Source organism: Lynx canadensis, chromosome C1, assembly GCF_007474595.2.
Source record: "Lynx canadensis isolate LIC74 chromosome C1, mLynCan4.pri.v2, whole genome shotgun sequence".
Taxonomy (NCBI): Eukaryota; Metazoa; Chordata; class Mammalia; order Carnivora; family Felidae; genus Lynx; species Lynx canadensis.
Genome location: NC_044310.1, coordinates 53,784,140 through 53,803,344, shown reverse-complemented (window position 1 = coordinate 53,803,344; position 19,205 = coordinate 53,784,140). Strand labels below are relative to the sequence as shown.

General features: G+C 37.5%; 1 protein-coding gene across 2 annotated transcripts in view; it reads right to left on the bottom strand.

The window, feature by feature from the left end:
- The window catches only part of LEPR (leptin receptor), an 89,155-nt gene that overhangs the window by 53,224 nt on the left and 16,726 nt on the right, over positions 1-19,205 (bottom strand). For both annotated transcript variants that reach the window (XM_030324219.1, XM_030324222.1), the window contains exons 4-5: positions 14,776-15,105; positions 11,873-11,996 (exon numbers count right to left, since the gene is read on the bottom strand). In XM_030324219.1, the coding sequence (XP_030180079.1) occupies positions 11,873-11,996; positions 14,776-15,105 (454 nt within the window). The remainder of the gene's footprint in view (positions 1-11,872; positions 11,997-14,775; positions 15,106-19,205) is intronic.

Below are 19,205 nucleotides of genomic sequence, written 5' to 3'. Positions count from 1 at the left end.
GTTTTCCATGTAGAGTATCATGTCATCTGCAAAAGTGAAAGCTTGACTTCATCTTTGCCAATTTTGATGCCTTTGATTTCCTTTTGTTGTCTGATTGCTGATGCTAAAACTTCCAACACTATGTTAAACAACAGCTGTGAGAGTGGACATCCCTATTGTGTTCCTGATCTCAGGGGGAAAGCTTTCAGTTTTTCCCCATTGAGGATGATGTTAGCTGTGGGCTTTTCATAAATGGCTTCTATGATGTTTAAGTATGTTCCTTCTATCCCGACTTTCTCAAGGGTTTTTATTAAGAAAGGATGCTGGATTTTGTCAAATGCTTTTTCTGCATCGATTGACAGGACATATGGTTCTTATCCTTTTTTTTTTTTTATGTGATGTATCACATTGATTGATTTGCAAATATTGAACCAGCCCTGCATCCCAGGAATGAATCCCACTTGATCATGGTGAATAATTCTTTTTATATGCTGTTGAATTTGATTTGCTAGTATCTTGTCGAGAATTTTTGCCTCCATATTCATCAGGGACATTGGCTTGTGGTTCTCTTTTTTTGCTGGGTCTCTGGTTTGGGAATCAAAGTAATGCTGGCTTCATAGAATGAGTCTGGAAGTTTTCCTTCCCTTTCTATTTTCTGGAACAGCTTGAGACAGATAGGTATTCTATGTCTCATAGAATTCCCCAGGGAAGCCATCTCGTCCTGGATTCTTATTTGTTGGGAGATTTTTGATAACTGATTCAACTTCTTCGCTGGTTATGGGTCTGTTCAAATTTTCTATTTCTTCCTGTTTGAGTTTTGGAAGTGTGTGGGTGCTTAGGAATTTGTCCATTTCTTCCAGGTTGTCCAGTTTGTTGGCATATAATTTTTCATAGTATTTCCTGATAACTGCTTGTACTTCTGAGGGATTAGTTATAATAATTCCATTTTCATTCATGATTTTATCTATTTGGGTCCTCTCCCCTTTCTTTTTGAGAAGCCTGGCTACAGGTTTATCAATTTTGTTTATTTTTTTCAAAAAACCAACTCTTGGTTTCATTGACCTGCTCTACTGGTTTTTTTAGATTCTATATTGTTTATTTCTGCTCTGATCTTTATTATTTCTCTTCTTCTGCTGGGTTTGGGGTGTCTTTGCTGCTCTGCTTCTATTTCCTTTAGGTGTGCTGTTAGATTTTGTATTTGGGATTTTTCTTGTTTCTTGAGATAGGCCTGGATTGCAATGTATTTTCCTCTCAGGACTGCCTTCGCTGCATCCCAAAGCATTTGGATTGCTGTATTTTCATTTTCGTTTGTTTCCATATATTTTTTAATTTCTTCTCTAATTGCCTGGTTGACCCATTCATTCTTTAGTAGGGTGTTCTTTAACCTCCATGCTTTTGGAGGTTTTCCAGACTTTTTCCTGTGGTTGATTTCAAGCTTCATAGCATTGTGGTCTGAAAGTATGCATGGTATAATTTCAATTCTTGTATACTTATGAAGGGCTGTTTTGTGACCCAGAATGTGATCTATCTCGGAGAATGTTCCATGTGCACTTGAGAAGAAAGTATATTCTGTTGCTTTGGGATGCAGAGTTCTAAATATATCTGTCAAGTCCATCTGTTCCAATGTATCATTCAGAGCCCTTGTTTCTTTATTGACCGTGTGTCTATATGATCTATCCATTTCTGTAAGTGGGGTGTTAAAGTCCCCTGCAATTACCACATTCTTATCAATAAGGTTGCTTATGTTTGTAATTGTTTTAAATATTTGGGGGCTCCCGTATTTGGCGCATAGACATTTATAATTGTTACCTCTTCCTGATGGATAGACCTTGTAATTATTATATAATGCCCTTCTTCATCTCTTGTTACAGCCTTTAATTTAAAGTCTAGTTTGTCTGATATAAGTATGGCACTCCAGCTCTCTTTTGACTTCCAGTGGCATGATAAATAGTTCTCCATCCCCTCACTCTCAATCTGAAGGTGTCCTCAGGTCTAAAATGAGTCTCTTGTAGACAGCAAATAGATGGGTCTTGTTTTTTTCTCCATTCTGATACCCTATGTCTTTTGGATGGCGCATTTAGTCCATTTACGTTCAGTGTTATTATAGAAAGATATGAGTTTAGAGTCATTGTGATGTCTGTATGTTTCATGCTTATAGTGATGTCTCTGGTACTTTGTCTCACAAGATCCCCCTTAGGATCTCTTGTAGGGCTGGTTTAGTGGTGATGAATTCCTTCAGTTTTTGTTTGTTTGGGAAGACCTTTATCTCTCCTTCTATTCTAAATGACAGATTTGCTGCGTAAAGGATTCTTGGCTGCATATTTTTTCTGTTCATCACATTGAAGATTTCCTGCCATTCCTTTTTGGCCTGCCAAGTTTTAGTAGAGAGATCCATCATGAGTCTTATCGGTCTCCCTTTATATGTTAGAGCACGTTTATCCCTAGCTGCTTTCAGAATTTTCTCTTTATCCTTGTATGTTGCCAGTTTCATTATGATATGTCGTGCAGAAGATTGATTCAAATTACATCTGAAGGGAGTTCTCTGTGCCTCTTGGATTTCAATGCCTTTTTCCTTCCCCGGATCAGGGAAGTTCTCAGCTATTATTTCTTCAAGTACATCTTCAACACCTTTCCCTCTCTCTTCCTCCTCTGGAATACCAATTATGCGTAGATTATTTCTCTTTAGTGCATCATTTAGTTCTCTAATTTTCCGCTCATACTCCTGGATTTTTTTATCTCTCTTTTTCTCAGCTTCCTCTTTTTCTCAGCTTCCTCTTTTTCCATAATTTTATCTTCTAGTTCACCTATTCTCTCCTCTGCCTCTTCAATCCGAGCTGTGGTTGTCTCCATTTTATTTTGCAGCTCATGTATAGCATCTTTTAGCTCCTCCCGGCTGTTCCTTAGTCCCTTGATCTCTGTAGCAATAGATTCTCTGCTGTGCTCTATACTGTTTTCAAGCCCAGCGATTAATTTTATGACTATTATTCTAAATTCACTTTCTGTTATATTGTTTAAATCCTTTTTGATCAGTTCGTTAGCTGTTGTTATTTTCTGGAGATTCTTTTGAGGGGAATTCTTCCGTTTCGTCATTTTGGATAGTCCCTGGAGTGGTGCGGGACTGTGGGGCACTTCCCCTGTGCTGTCTTGAATAACTTGCATTAGTGGGCAGGACCACAGTCAGACCTGATGTCTGCCCCCAGCCCACTGCTGGGGCCACAGTCAGACTGGTGTGTACCTTCTCTTCCCCTCTCCTAGGGGCGGGATTCACTGTGGGGTGCCGTGGCCTGTCTGGGCTACTTGCACACTGCTAGGCTTGTGGTGCTGGGGATCTGGTGTATTAGCTGGGGTGGATCGGCAAGGTGCACAGCGGCAGGAGGGGCAGGCTCAGCTCACTTTTCCTTCGGTGATCCGCTTCAGGAGGGGCTCTGTGGCACCGGGAGTGAGTCAGACCCTCTGCTGGAGGGATGGATCTGCAGAAGCACAGCGTTGGGTGTTTGTGGGTGTTTTCGTGGTGCAAGCAAGTTCCCTGGCAGGAACTGGTTCCCTTTGGGATTTTGGCTGGGGGATGGGCGAGGGAGATGGCACTAGCGAGCGCCTTTGTTCCCCGCCAAGCTGAGCTCTGTCATCCGGGGCTCAACAACTCTCCCTCCCGTTGTCCTCCAGCCCTCCCGATCTCCGAGCAGAGCTGTTAGCTTATAACCTTCCAGATGTTAAGTCCCGCTTGCTTCCGAACACACTCCATCCGGCCCCTCCACTTTTGCAAGCCAGACTCGGGGGCTCTGCTTGGCCAGCAGGCTGCCCCTCCGCCCCGGTTCCTTCCCGCCAGTCCATGGAGCGCGCACCGCCTCTCCACCCTTCCTACCCTCTTCTGTGGGCCTCTCGTCTACGCTTGGCTCCAGAGAATCTGTTCTGCTAGCCTTCTGGTGGTTTTCTGGGTTATTTAGGCAGGTATGGGTGGAATCTAAGTGATCAGCAGGACGCGGTGAGCCCAGCATCCTCCTACGCCGCCATCTTCCTCCGGCACCTGCTCGCAACAAACTCATTATTTTTTTAAAAAAGCATTTCCATTCAGAAATTTCCCAAACTACCACAACAGATAACCCCATCATGAAACTCTAAAAATCAATCTAAAACTAATTCTCAAAGTGTTCTATACAGGGGTGAGAAAACTACAGCCCACAGGCCAAATAAACTTGTTTTTTGTACAGCTTGTGAACTAAGAATGGTTTCTTACATTTTCAGAAGGTAAAAAAAAAAAAAAGAGGAAGAATGTCCTGTGATACAAGGAAATTGCATAAAATTCAAATTTCAATGTCCATTAACATACTCAAGTTTATTCATTTATATATTTGCATATGGCTACAATGTTGTGATAGGGACAGTATGGACCACAAAGTCTAAAATATTTGCTATCTGGGGGTGCTTGGGTGGCTCAGTTGGTTAAGTGTCCAACTTCGGTTCAGGTCATGATCTCACGGTTTGTGAGTTCCAGCCCCATGTTGGGCTCTGTGCTGACAGCTCAGAGCCTGGAGTCTCTTTCAGATTCTGTGTCTCCCTCTCTCCCTGTCCTTCCCCCATTCATGCTCTGTCTGTCTCTGTCTCTCTCTCTCTCTCAAAAATAAATAAATATTAAAAAAATTTTTTTTAAATATTTGCTATCTGGCCCTTAAAGAAAACATTTTTCAAACCCAGCTATTGGCCAAAAACATTTTGTACTCCTTACTGCTGGGTACTTGAAAGGCAAAGGACACAAAAATAAAGAATCCACATTAAATATATCAAATTTCATTATATAGCATATTTACAATTGACATAAAAACAGCTGGAGGATCACGATCTAATTCAACTTTTCAAAGAAAAAGTAAGTAAGAAACTGAATAAGAAACTGAGGCTTGGAGACCATACAGACCTGAAACTCATTTGAAGCCTATGCTTACATGCTCACTGCTCACTTCATTATGCCCAACATATCTTATTATCACAGGAGACATTTCACTGTTACTGTTGCCATTTGATTTAGGGGATTCATAGAGACATCGGTAGCCACAACTAAAAACTTATTATAATCTGAATCATCTCAATATTTCTATAGATCAGAACTTTAAAGAATTAGAGAATTATTTCAAATTACTTTTTCTGTGAGTAAAACATTAGATATTTCTCATATGTGTGAGAGCATAAGCTTTTCAAAGTTTGTGTGAAACCTGGAATACATGAGCCTTGTTATTGTCAAAGCCTTTGTTATTTGTCAAAGTCAGCATAAGAACTTCTTTTACCTTCCAAAAGAAGTTTGAAGTTATTTGTGAACATCAAACAACACTCTAAATTTTGATCATTTTAATGTATAAGGATTAAAATGATGATCAAATTTTTAAAGTAAGAAAGAGATACTTTGGCTTAAAATATCCAAAACTTAATAATTTCTGAAATCCTTGAAAACTTTTTATGCAGCAAAATATCTTATATCTTGCCAGTACACACATAAATTCAGTGCCACTATTTATTTAATCTCTATATGTGAGTAAACTTTACTTAGAAGTGAAAATAGTAAAAAAAAATTTTTTTCTCAAATTTTACATTTGGCTACTTTGCAAATTTCATCACTTGGGCAATTTTTCTACTCAGAAGTTAGATATACAAATATTTATTACTGAAAGTTCATTTCTGGTAGCCACAGTGGTTTACAGAGAACACATTCTGTCCTCTGACCTTCTGTCAAATTATTCATTCCCAGAATTACTTTTCCATGAATATATTAAAACTTCTCTAAGCAATGATCTACACTAAGTTACTACAGAAATAGCATCAAATGGTGCCATCCAAGTTCCTGACTGTGACATAAACTGAGAGCAAACTACAGTAGACAAACCAATACATAGGAATTGTTTAAAACAGTATTACTTTTATATATCATTTGAACAGGTCACTTTAAATCTATACAAATTTTACCAAATCTATACAAATGTTACCCAAAAAATCTACTTTGCCAATCCCCAAAGTTTCAAAGACCAGGTTAGTGTTCCAGACTGGTCTCGTCATCATAATCACCTGGAGACTTGTTAAAACTAGATTCCTAGACCCTCCATGAAGAAGTCAGTAGGTCTGGTGCTAAAGAATCTGTTTTCAAGAAGTCTTAGATGAGTGGTTCTCAAAGTTTAGCCCCAAACCAGTAGCATCAGTATCACCTGGAACTTGATTGAAATGCAAATAACTGGTTCCACTTTATATCTTGTGAATTAGCTCCAAGTGAGAAGTAATGGCCTAGATAAATCTCATCAAGGAGACAAGTTTAAGAAGCATTTTGTAAAACATGAAGTATTCTTCAAATGTAAGATAGTGCCAAACAAATGGAAAATCAACAAGGATAAAAGAGATGAAGAAAAAAGAAAAAGAAAGACTGCAAACAAAAACAAATGAACCTTAATGTATATCGAATTAAAAATACAACCATGTGGGTAGAGGGGGAGGGATATCCTAATTAACTTTGGAACACAGTATTTTGACCTTGTAACCCTTAGCCTTAGCACAGGCAAAATGAGTGTAAACAAATACTAGCAACTCTAGTTAGCATGCTTGTTTTTCACAGTGGTATAGGTTACCAATTCCAAAACTACTTTACATGTATTCTACGACTGAGCAAATGGGTTATATATCGTGGGAAATGGAAGCCAGGTTTCTTACTGGTGGAAGAAAGAGAAGAAAGAAGGGCAAGGAAGGGAGAGGGAAGGGAAGAGAAGGAGTGAAGAAAGGAAAAAAGGAAAAGGGAAGACTAGAATGTATCCTATGGTTTGGGGCTAAAATGGGAGATATTAGGGGCACCTGGATGGCTCAGTCAGTTAAGCATCCAACTCTTAGTTTTGGCTCAGGTCATGATCTCAAGGTTCATGAGTTCAAGCCCCACATCTGGCTCTACGCTGAAGGTGAAAAGTCTGCTTCAGATTCTCTCTCTCTCCCTCTCTCCCCCTCCCCTGCTGATACACTCCCACTCTCTAAATAAATAAATAAACAAGCTTTAAAAAGTAATAAAATGGGAAATGTTAGTATGAATACCTACTCTTAATATATGTGTATACAGATACAGAAATATAGATTTGTGTATATTATATATAAACCTTGCATATATTGTGTACGTACATACATGTATCTAGTGCATACATACACGTATCTGGGAAGGCCCAGATGTTTCAACAATGCCACTCAAGTAACAATGAGCATCTAGCTCCCAGATACTGCTTTGTAAATACCATTCTCCAATAAAAAGGAAGCAGGGCTCCTTGGAGAAATGGCTGACTCCAGTATTACGGCAAGGAAAGTATAAAATCAACCTGAAGCATCCTGTAGCACTAAAGAGTAAGGAAGTCCTCAAAAAAAAAAAAAAAGGTGGGACAGATCAAAATGACACAGGAGCCAGCTTCAATAAGTTCCCAGTGGTCAAATATGGGGCAATTTGACCAATAATATAAAAAATGAAAATAACTGATTATAGCTTATAAAATAAAATGAGAATCTATGAGGGGTGCTGGGATGGTTCAATAGGCTGAGCATCTAACTCTTGATTTTCACTCAGGTCATGATCTCATAGTTCATGAGTTCAAGTCCTATGTTGGGCTCTGCACTGACAGGGCAGAACTTGCTTGGGATTCTCTCTCTCCCTCTCTCTCTGTCCCACCCCACTCATGCTTCTCTCTCTCTCTCTCTCTCTCAGAATACATAACAAACTTTTTTAAAAATGTGGGAGTGGCTTTAGAACCAGGTGATGGACAGGGGTTAGAAAAATTTGGAGATGTGTGATAAAGAAAGCCTAAATTGTCTTGAATAGACTGTGAGTGGAAATGTGGAGTTTGATGACAGTTCCAGTGAGGGCACAAGAGGAAGTGAGTAACACAGACTGGAAACTGGAGGAAAGAGAATGTAATGTAAAGGCAGACAGCTAAGTCACACATCCACAGTTACATGGGAAGCACAGTCTACCTACTGAACTGGGTGATCTGCTGCAGGAAATTTCCAAGCAGGTGTTGAAGGTGCCTCTTGGTTTCCTCTTGCCACAAGAGGAGAGGTACACATTGAGTAAAGGATGGTTAAACAAAAGAAACCAAGACTTGAGAGCTATGAGATGCCTGGCCTCTCCAGAGGGTAAAGATGTTAACACTAGGCAATGGCTTCTAAGCAAAGTCCAGGGCTTAGAGATCTGTGGGCTTTTGTCTAATGGGGTGAACCCCAGTGAGAGCCACAGAAGGCTGTATGGTCTTGTGAGAGAACACAGTAGCAGACACACTGCTAGCCTAGACTGAAAGGATACAAAATGAAACGAAGCCATTGGACGTCCAAACTTGTGTTGACAGGAAGCATATGAGAAAACTCCCTGGCTGCAGAGATATGCAGCCTTTCATGAAAAAGAACCTCAGAGGACAGAGCCAAGAAACATGGAGAATTCATTATTCCTGAGGTTGAGGTAATAGAGGGAATAAGCCTAAGGTGAGGAGGAGGGGGGGATGGTCAAAGAGTGGGATCCTTGAAACTGAACTTATAGACAGAGCATGCTTACCAGTAATGACAAGGTCTATAGTAGGTCCACAAGAATGGGTGAACCAGGTCAGGTGAAAAAATAAGAATAGTGAAAGAAAAGCCTTTAAGAAATTGATGATCATCCATATAGAAGTGGAAATCACCAAGAATGGTGACAGGGAGGGGCGCCTGGGTGGCGCAGTTGGTTAAGCATCCGACTTCAGCCAGGTCACGATCTCGCGGTCCGTGAGTTCGAGCCCCGCGTCAGGCTCTGGGCTGATGGCTCAGAGCCTGCAGCCTGTTTCCGATTCTGTGTCTCCCTCTCTCTCTGCCCCTCCCCCGTTCATGCTCTGTCTCTCTCTGTCCCAAAAATAAATAAAATTTGAAAAAAAAAAAATTTAAAAAAAAAAAAAAAAAAAGAATGGTGACAGGGTAACAGTAAAGAGACAAGGTAAACTAGGTATTAGCAGTTACAAAAGTCTAAACACCTTGGATGACCCTTACTTATTCTTCCACTTCAATTTCTCACCATCCCCCAGCTTTACAACCCAACCACACTTAACTTTTCTTGTCCACAATGTCCAGATGTGACTGTGGGACTTTGCAAATGCTCTTCATTCTACCTGGTTCATTCTCTGCCCCCTTGTAACCCAGGCAGATAACTTCTAGTACCTGTATATGTTTTCACAAGTCCCTATGTTTATTACATCACAGCACTTTCAAATTATTATGTTCTCTGTCTTTACTGTTAGCTCCAGAAGGGTGAGGGCTGTGTCTGAGTTGTTCAACATGGTTCCTCACACTGAACTCAGTGGCTGGTGCACACAGTAGGATTTTTCTCCCAGGTCAAAGGTAAAGCGTCTAAAGAAGTAGCCTATTTCTATGGTATCTCTCCTTTGGATTCTTTGACAAACATTAATATCTGAGCTCAAATAATGCTTTCCCTTAAGGGACATATTTATAGGGCTTTAAATCCCTTATAAATGTTAGGTTTTGGTTCCTTTTAAAAACCATTCTTATTTACACATGGAAGCATTTGAAAGATTTCTCTCATGAACTCTAATGTCTGCAGAAGGGCATTTTGATTAAAAACTCTTCTTACAGTAACCACCTTTATGGGTTTTCTCTTCCATGGAAGTCTTATTCATTAAACTGACCATCTCTTCCTCATGATTTGAGGAGTCTTATTTAAATTATTTAGAGATACAGTGCCCAGAGATGCAGACAACACAGAATTTAAGGCAGAAACAGCATTGACAATTGGTAAAGTGGATATATTAACCCAATCATACAAAGGAGAAAACAATTAATATGGCAAAAAGGAGTAAGAAAAAAACCCACAATGTTCCTCCAACTGCATGCAATTATGACAAGTTTTCCTGTACTGATATTTTTAGAAAATTGAGTTCAAAACAAAAGCAGGTCAAAAGAATCTGCTAAATTCATCATGTGAGTAAGTTGAAAAATCTAGTTAATTTATCATAATTTTCTCATTTTCTGAGTCTGACCCAGAAAAACCATCATGTAATGAATAGACCAATGGTTACCTGGCTGACTGAAGTGAAGTGAAAATTCTCAACTGTAACTAAGTTACTATGCAATTTTGTAATGTTCCAATATATTCATGTATATTTTTTTCTAAAAATGCAGACCTCAAGACTTAACTATAGTCTATACATAATAGTAAGATTTTGACAATAACAAAATGTAAATACTTGCACATGGTCACAGAGCTCTTAAACCAAGCATGCTGCCCTAGCTTGCTGACAATATCTGAAATTCTCTTGAATGGGCACCCAGTGAGTTTTTGATCACCATCCAAAATATTTAGGTCATCGTAGGAATGTGCTACATTGCAAAGTAATTCTTTTCTGTGAGCTAAAACCTATTTTGCTCAATAAAACAGGAAATTTTCTGTTCCAAACTTCAAATATATCTTTATCTACCACAGTGCTTCCTTTCTTTCCTCAGTACTCAAGGTTGAGGTGAGCTTCCTTCATTTTAAGACCAACCTTTCACCTGTGCTTTTTTCCTGGAACTTGTTTATTTAAATATTCACACTCTGTTATAGATCTTCAATAGTCCCCCTTCTACTATATCTTCAAACTTTCCCTCCCTGCTGGGTCATTATCTAGAAGCAAGCTCACTCTCTCCTGTCCTTTAAATGCCCACCCTTGGCTGTGCATTACCCATTATTCCTCTATCCTTCCCACTTTACAACCTCCACTACTTTGGGGGACTCTAGAGGTTTATAGCTCAGTCATTTCTATTTTGCACATTTTTCTAGGTTTCCTGGCTGCCCAGAATTTTGTGCCGCTGAAACACTGGCAGCTAGGGCACCTTTTCACCAATCAGATAGTCCCCTTCAGGATCCTCGCCTTAATGTGAATTGCACAAAGAAGCAAAGGCTAGCAGGGCCTTCTACAGTTATCTAGAATTAGAATTCAGCTGCACAAGTTATCCCCACCTAAGGCTTCCACAACAATCTTGTGTTCCCATGGCTTCATGTGCCTCCCAAACAGACAACAGTAACCACTAAAACTGAAGCCCTATACCTATCTGCCCCAACCACCAGCCTGTGATGCCTCAAAGGCAGAAATCATTACTATCTTTTTTTCTCAGCATCTATAAGTTTTTCTTTTCAAATTATTTTTATTGGGGTAAAATATACATAAAATTTATCATTTTGAGTATACAGTTCAGTGACAGCAGTACATTTACACTGTTGGGTAATATAAATCCAATTCCAGAACTTTTCTCATCTTCCTCAACTGAAACTCTATACTTATTTAAAGAGGACCTCCCATTGCTCCTACCCCTAGTCCCTGGTAACTACTATTCTATTTGACTCATGTTTATATGGACAGTTTCTAGCATATCGCCCCTCAGTGGTATGATCCCAATAACTGCAGAACTGAAGGAAATGAGTCTCTTTCTCCTTGAGCATCCCACAAAAGGACAAATTAGAAAAAAAATTTAAAGAGCTAAAATTTACAGAGGAATGATATGTATTATCACTGGAATTACTAGAACACTTGAATGATGTGTTAGCTAGAATTCTAAGTGTATGGCTATCTCAAACCACCATCTTGGCTCTCTAGCTAGCACAAATAAATATTGAGCACTTCTATTTTTAAGCGAATAAAATGATCAAATATGAAGGAAAAAATCTACCTGAAAAAGAAACGTGTAACAAGTTTTTCCCCTCCACTCAAATATCTAAGACCCCTGAATTGAGTTCATACTTCTTTCAGAATCTATTCCCGTAGATACAAAAGGAAATGTAGGGATAGGAGAGTTTTCATAATCCACTTCTGTGTATGGAAGCTCTTGCATTTAAAAGAAATTATGTCCTAGAAATTTCCAAATTAATTTATTTGGTACTTACAGAACATATAAAAGATGGACCTTAAGGTCATAAGCCTTGAAAGGATTCTTAAATAGTGACTCCATATAGCAGATGAATAATTCCAAGTCCTCTTTCGTCCAGCACTGTATGTTCCAGTTTGCACCTGAATTAAAAATAAACTACATTAAATCTGAAAAACATTCTGAACAACTCAGTGAAAGAGAAGAACTAAATTAAATTTACCAGTGTTCTGATACAACTTCCACTGCCTATTCTGAGAGAAAAAGAACCGGCTCTAACCAGTGGTATGTATCTGCCCAAGTGATCTAGTCCCTTAGGCCTTCAGTTTCCTTTCTGGTAAAGTAAGAGACTTAAATTCAATTACTGCTTCTCAAACTCTTCTTATTTTTTTAATCTTGAACTACTTAAGTAGGACAAAAGACCTCAAAAGTCACCTAGTTCAGTTCATGCTTGCTTTCTAAGAGAAAAGAAAATATTCAATATCAAGATACAAGCACATGTGGAGCAGTATTTATGTGTCTGCTTTAGCAATAAAAGCAAAGTGATTCACATGTGAACAGTGATTCATGTCTTAAATTCTTGTTATTGTAAATTACAGGCCCCAGATATAACTGATGCAGGCATACTTTCACTGTGCACTGAAAAACTCACCTGGCAATAAATTATTGGCGGGTTGTAATTTAAAAAGCAAGAATAGCAACAATCATAAATAATGGCTCACTTAAGACAACACTAACGTATTCCCCAAACTTGAAGGATTTCTAGCTGGTAGGGATTTTACAACAGTGTTGAACCATTATGAAGTAAACAGCATGTGTGGCAGAATAATCAGCTGAAATCCTCGGTAACCACCACTTAACCTACCGATTTCAGTTACAAAAATTTAAAGTGAGAAGTGACTAGTTATGCAAGCTTTATTTGTGTGTAAAACTGAAATCTACGGCATCATAGGGACACCTGGGTGGCTCAATCTGTTTGGCTCAGGTCACAGTCTCACGGCTTGTGGGCTAGAGGCCCTTGTTGACAGCGAGAAGCCTACTTGGGATTCTCTCTCCCTCCCTCTCTCTCTCTCTCTCTACCCCTCCCTCCCTTGCCTCAACACACACCTGCACGTGCTCCCTCTCTCTCTCTCAAAAATAAATAAAACTTAAAAAAAAATCTATACCATCATAATCATTTCTCTTCAAAAGTGAAGAAAGTACTAACATTTTTTTGATCATTTCAAAGCTCATCACAAAGACCCTGCCTTAATAAGTTCATGCTTGGTATATCCATTGAATTGCTGGAATGGCTAGTTAAGTTCCCCTACAAATTAAAAAAAAAAATGCTTCAATTAAAATTAAGTGAATGTTATGTGGCGCCTGGCTGGTTCAGCCAATTAAGCATCTGACATTGGCTCAGGTCATGATCTCACGGCTTGTGGGTTTGAGCCCTGCATTGGGCTCTGTGCTGACAGCTCAGAGTCTGGAGCCTGCTTCGGATTCTGTGTCTCCCCCTCTCTTCCCCTCCCCCACTCACATTCTGTCTCTCTCTCCCTCAAAAATAAATGAACATTAAAAAAATGTTTCATATTAATAAAAAATTAAGTGAATTTTATTAATCAATGGTTATGGACTCCATTGGAGACACTGGGAGTTATTACTACTAACTTGTTTTAAAACTCTGATTTTATTGCATATTTATACTTTGTTCTTAAGCTGATTTCAATAAACCAGAGTGTTTCTTCCATCTAATCAGTGATGCTCAACCAGTGGCAATTTGGCCCTCAGGGGCATCTGGCAATGTTTGGAGACATGTTTTGATTGTCACAACTGGGGAAGGAGCTACTTGTATCTAGGTAGAAGCCAGGGATGTTGCTAAACATCCTACAATGCACAGAACAGCCCCCCCATACCCAAGAATTGTCAGGCCCAAAATGTTAATAAGGTTGAGGTTGAGAAATTCTGATTAACCCTGAACAGAAGTGCTATATTTATGCTTGCCTTTACTTTCATACTGTAGGTCTCTTTGTATTACTGAGTCAATGGATGCTGTTCTGTTAGCTTTTCCAGAAGGCTTGGAAATAATTTTGTTGTTTAGATTTCCAGATGTAGAATTATTAGTTATGCTAACTACATTCAGTGTACATTATACTTGAACAACAAAACCCCCTTGATTTAAAACATGGATTGGCTGCAGAGAGATTCTTTCCTTGAACAAATATTATTCATAAATGCTTTAAAATTTAACTACTTCTGATGTGCCTGGCTAGCTAAGCCTGTAGCGCATGCAACACTTGATCTCGGGGTTGTGAGTTCAAGCCCCATGTTGGGTGTAGAGATTACTTTAAAAACTTTTTTTAATCTTAAAAAAATTTTTAACTAATTCAACAGTTGAATGTTTTGAATATTTAATATATTTAACAAAATAAGGGGTGATTTTTCTATTTTAAAGCAAATTTAGTGGTGCCTGGGTGGCTTGGTCAGTTGAGCATCCAACTCTTGGTTTTGGCTTAGGTCATGATCCCAGGGTCATGGGATTGCACCCACATTGGACCCTGGGCTGAGTATGGAGCCTGCTTAAGATTCTCTCTCCCTCTTTCTCTCTCTACCCCTTTCCTCTACACATGCTCTCTCTCTAAAATAAAAAATAATAATAATAAAATAAGGCAAACTTAGAAGATTACAAAAAACTGACTTACAGGGTATAGGTAAGAGTTCCCTCATTACATTTTTCTTTTATTTTTATAACATATGAAATAATTTGGGGCTCATTAGTTTGGTCACATAACGAATCATAATTTTATTACTAATATAAAATGATGATATGTGTTAAGAATTCCATCCATAAGACCTCTATTTTACACAAGTTTCAGAAAACGAAAACATTTTGTTTAAAACAGTTAAAATAACATCTAATGCTCACAACATTAAAATACTTACCTATTTGTTGGAAAACTAAAGAATTCACTGTTGCAACAAATGCCTTCCCTTCCATGTCATCTGCATGTACAGAACAGTTTTTATCTTCCTCGCTCCAAAGGCAACAGTGAAAAGTTGTTTTGGAAGATAAATTAGAAAAGTAGGTACTACTTGAATTAAATTTAGCTTCAACAACTGCCTCATAATGTTCATTCACATTTGAAGTGTTCTTTGAGATTCCAGTAGGCAAGAGAAAGTCATAGGTTGTATTTGGTGGCATGCACGACAACTTAAATCTCCAGGGAGTAATTGGGTATGCCAAGTTAAATGCAGTTATCAAATAAATAAATTCTGTCAGGGTATTAAAAAAGACACATAGAAAAATAATTAATCACTTTGACTAAGACATAAATAGGAAGTATCTAAGATTAAACCGTGTAGTGCTCAGTAGTATTTAACTTATTGCCCAATCCGTGCCTAATGCACAGCTCTGGGTTTCCATTACACAATGTATTATACATTAGTTCATAGAGATAACTTCACTCTTAGCACCTCTTTTTGGAAATTCATGCTTCATTTTCCTCATGAATCTAGCATTCTATATTTATATTTTAATTAAAAAACTATAGCTCAATATTTCAATTACCTTTTCTAAAAAAATATTCTAATGAACTTCCAGTATAAGAGAGAAATATCTGAATATGCAATTATATAAACAAGTATTAAAGTTCTGTTTTAATATTTTTTTATTTTTTTAAATGTGTATTCATCCATTTTTGAGAGAGACAGAGAGCATGAATGGGGGAGGGACAGAGAGAGGGAGACACAGAATCTGAAGCAAGCTCCAGGCTCTGAGCTGTCAGCACAGAGCCCGACGCGGGGCTTGAACTCGCGAATCACCTGAGCTGAAATCAGACATTTAATGGACTGAACCACCTAGGCACCCCTGTTTTAGTATTTCTTAAAGAGAATAATACCAAAATGTTAGCACTATGAGTGCTTTTCAAAGAGTTTGCATTCAACATCAGGACAGCTGGATGATCTCTTCTGCCCATGATCCTCAAATATATGACATCATTGAAGGCATGTCCTTAATGCACTCTCCAAGAATCAATGTACAAAGACAGGAAAATTCCATTGCTGATTAAAGACAATTCTCACCTTTTTAGACATAAAAAAAATTAAGAATAATCATATAATCCCATACTCAAAAACTCTCAAAAGTGGTACTTATTTTTTTAGGAATTGTCTGAAAATATAATAATAAATTCTCAATAATTCTTTCTTTTACAAGCTACTCAAATAATACAACAGCTGTGTTGCCTCATATACAAACTAATACAGAATGAGAATTCTGAGAATTTAGCATGGATTTGAATGGAATGAGAATTTTGAAGAATTAGGGTAAATGTAAAAATATAAGAAAATAGCAATTTTTAAAAAACAAATTCACAAAAACGATGTTTTAAACTATAAAAGTAAAACATGTAAAAATATTTAAGCAATATGTAGGTAACAACTGTTAAAGTTTGGTTTCTAAACTTTTCCATAAAAATAAATTAACATAAAAATGTATCAGATGTAGGGGCACCTGGGTGGCTCCTCAGTTAAGCATCCAACTCTTGATTTCAGCTCAGGTCACAATCTCATGAGATCCAGCCCCACTGCTCAAGATTCTCATTCTCTCTCTTTCTCTCTCTCTCTCTCTCTCTCTCTCTTCCTCTGCTCCTCCTCCACACTCATACACTCATTCTCTCTCTCAAAATAAAAAAAATTTAAAATGTATCATATGCAAAAAAAAGATAAAATAAGAATATATCAGATGCCTAAATTAAGCCAAATATGACTGTGACCCCTCATTACAATTGTGTTCCTTTGGACTTCAATCTTTCCAATATATGTTTCTGAAATCAGAACATGTTAATAAAAAATAAAATAGGTTATTTCTTTGGTTTTACAAAACCATGAATATTTGTTGGTATTAATTAAAAGCATTATTTTCTAGCTGCATATGGAAGATTCAGTTGGCTGAACTGAAATGAGCCTAAAATCCTCAAAGAAGTCTTTGAAATTTAAAATGTAATAATGAATGTCATACACATAATGACTGTTGAATCAGCTTAATTAAAAGATGGTTCTATTTTTGCATGCTTGTTTTGCAAATAATATTTCTTTCCCTCCAGATGAACCCTAAACAACAGAAACCAGAATTTATTTCTGAAGGCATATGTTATCATGGTAACAACGTCCCAAGAACTCTTCTGATTCACAAGACTTCATCAAACAACAAACCTTTTGGAAAGCCAATGTGAAACACGTTGAGTGGAGCCTAATAAAAGCTAGAGAATATAAGAGAGAATGAGTATGTTGCTACTTTTAGATAGTCCCTTGTGGCATAGTTGTTTTGTTTTGTTTTGTTTTGAAATCTGTCAAAGTGGGGTTATCCTGGGTATTTGCTGTAAATATACAGATGGCGACAATGAGAAAGAACAGTATGCACAACAAGGAAAACTAGTAGAGAAGCTCATAAGAGTGCCTTCAGTTTGGATTAGCCAAGGAGATGCTCAGAACTCACTGACACATAGCTGGACAGCTTGAGGAGCTCCTAATATGGTTGCCAGATAAATTTTTTTTTTTTTAAGTAGCCTGACTTTAATTTTAAAAATGGAACATAACCTAAATTAGATGATTTGAGGGTTTTTTTTAAGTCAGAATATCTCTAGAGTGTGGTCAGAAACAAGTGAGAATAGTATGCTCAAAATTCATTGGCAATATGAGTGACTAATTTCAAACAGAAGCATACTATTAGTTAAAATCAAGACATTTTAAAAAATCTATAAGCTTTCTCTTGAGGATATTCCTGCAATGGATAGGAGGGAGACTAGTATACATTTAAACTCTGAAAGCATTCTTCTGGTGGTATTCAGGATGGAAATTTTAAAGGTATACACCATCCCTTGGTAATATCCCTTTATAACATTATACTTGTCATTGTCTACTGGAGTTCTAATGTGAAATAACATTTAAAACGGCATGTCCCTTCCATTTGAGAATAAATCCATTATTTTGTCATAGTCACATATTTTAAATATTATCACCAAGTTAAACAGCTCCTTGATAGAGAACTAAAGTTTTGACTATCACCTGATATATATACATTTATAATTTAATAATACTACATTTACTAAATTAAAATTAAAACATTTAAGTGTCACTGTATCTTTTTTCTACACATGCATAAGGGTGTTAGTATGCATACATAAATTTCTGTACCATAAAAAAAAACAAAGTTAAAAAGCAAACAATGGGCAGGAAGAAAAATTTGCATAATATTAATAAATAGTTACAGGCTTCTGATGATTAAGGTTATGTGTCAACTTGTCTAGGTTCATGGGGTGCTCAGTCATTTGGTCAAACATTATTCTGGGTGTATCTGTGAGGATGTCTGGATGAACTTAACAACTGAATCAGTAAAATGGGTAAAGCAGATTACCCTCCGTAAGGTAGACAGGCCTCATGATCGATTGGAGACCTGAATAGAGCAAAAAGGCTGAGTTAGAGGGAACTCCTACTGCCTGACTGACATCAGTCTTTTCCTTCCTTTGGACGCAAACTGAAACATCAGCTCTTCTTGCATCTGAAGCCTTCCAGTGTCCAGACTGGAACTTGTATCATCAGTTCTCCTGGGTTTCCAGCCTGGCAACTACAGGTCACGGGACTTCTCAACCTCCACAATCTTGTGAGTCAATCCTTATAATAAATCTCTTTCTCTCTATATATAAATCCTACTGGTTCTGTTTCTCTGGAAAACCCTGACTAATACAGTACTAAATATCAATTACATTTTAGAAAATCCTAAAAATCACTAAGACAGAATCCAACCACAAAATGGCCAAAGCATATGGTTTAGAAAATCACATAAGAAATATAAATGGTCCATAAACAGTGCTCAACCTCGCAAACAGCCAAATAAATAAAACTGAAATGGGATGCTATGTTTTGCTTATCTGACAGAGCAAAAAGACAAAAGAATGATAGTATACATCTTTGACAGAAATGCAATGGGCTGGCGTTCATATATCTGTGGTGGTACCACAAATGCTACAAAGCTTTGTGGAGAAAATTTCACAGTATTCATCAAATTTTAAAATGTGCATACTATGTAATAGAGAATTCCTCCTTAACAACTAATCAGCAGGAATATTCTTCCAAATGTACAAAGATATAGATACAGATATATGGATTTCAATGCAGCATTATTTGCTACAGTAAAAGAAATGTCTATCAATGGGGAATTGGTGAAATAAATTAATAATTTAAAGTATATTCATACAGATCATTGTTGTGCAACCATTAAATGAATAAGCATATCAGTAAACACTCAGTAAAAAAAATGTTATCATAATAAATTGAAAAACTATTAAGTAGAAAAAAACAAAAAACAATATGTA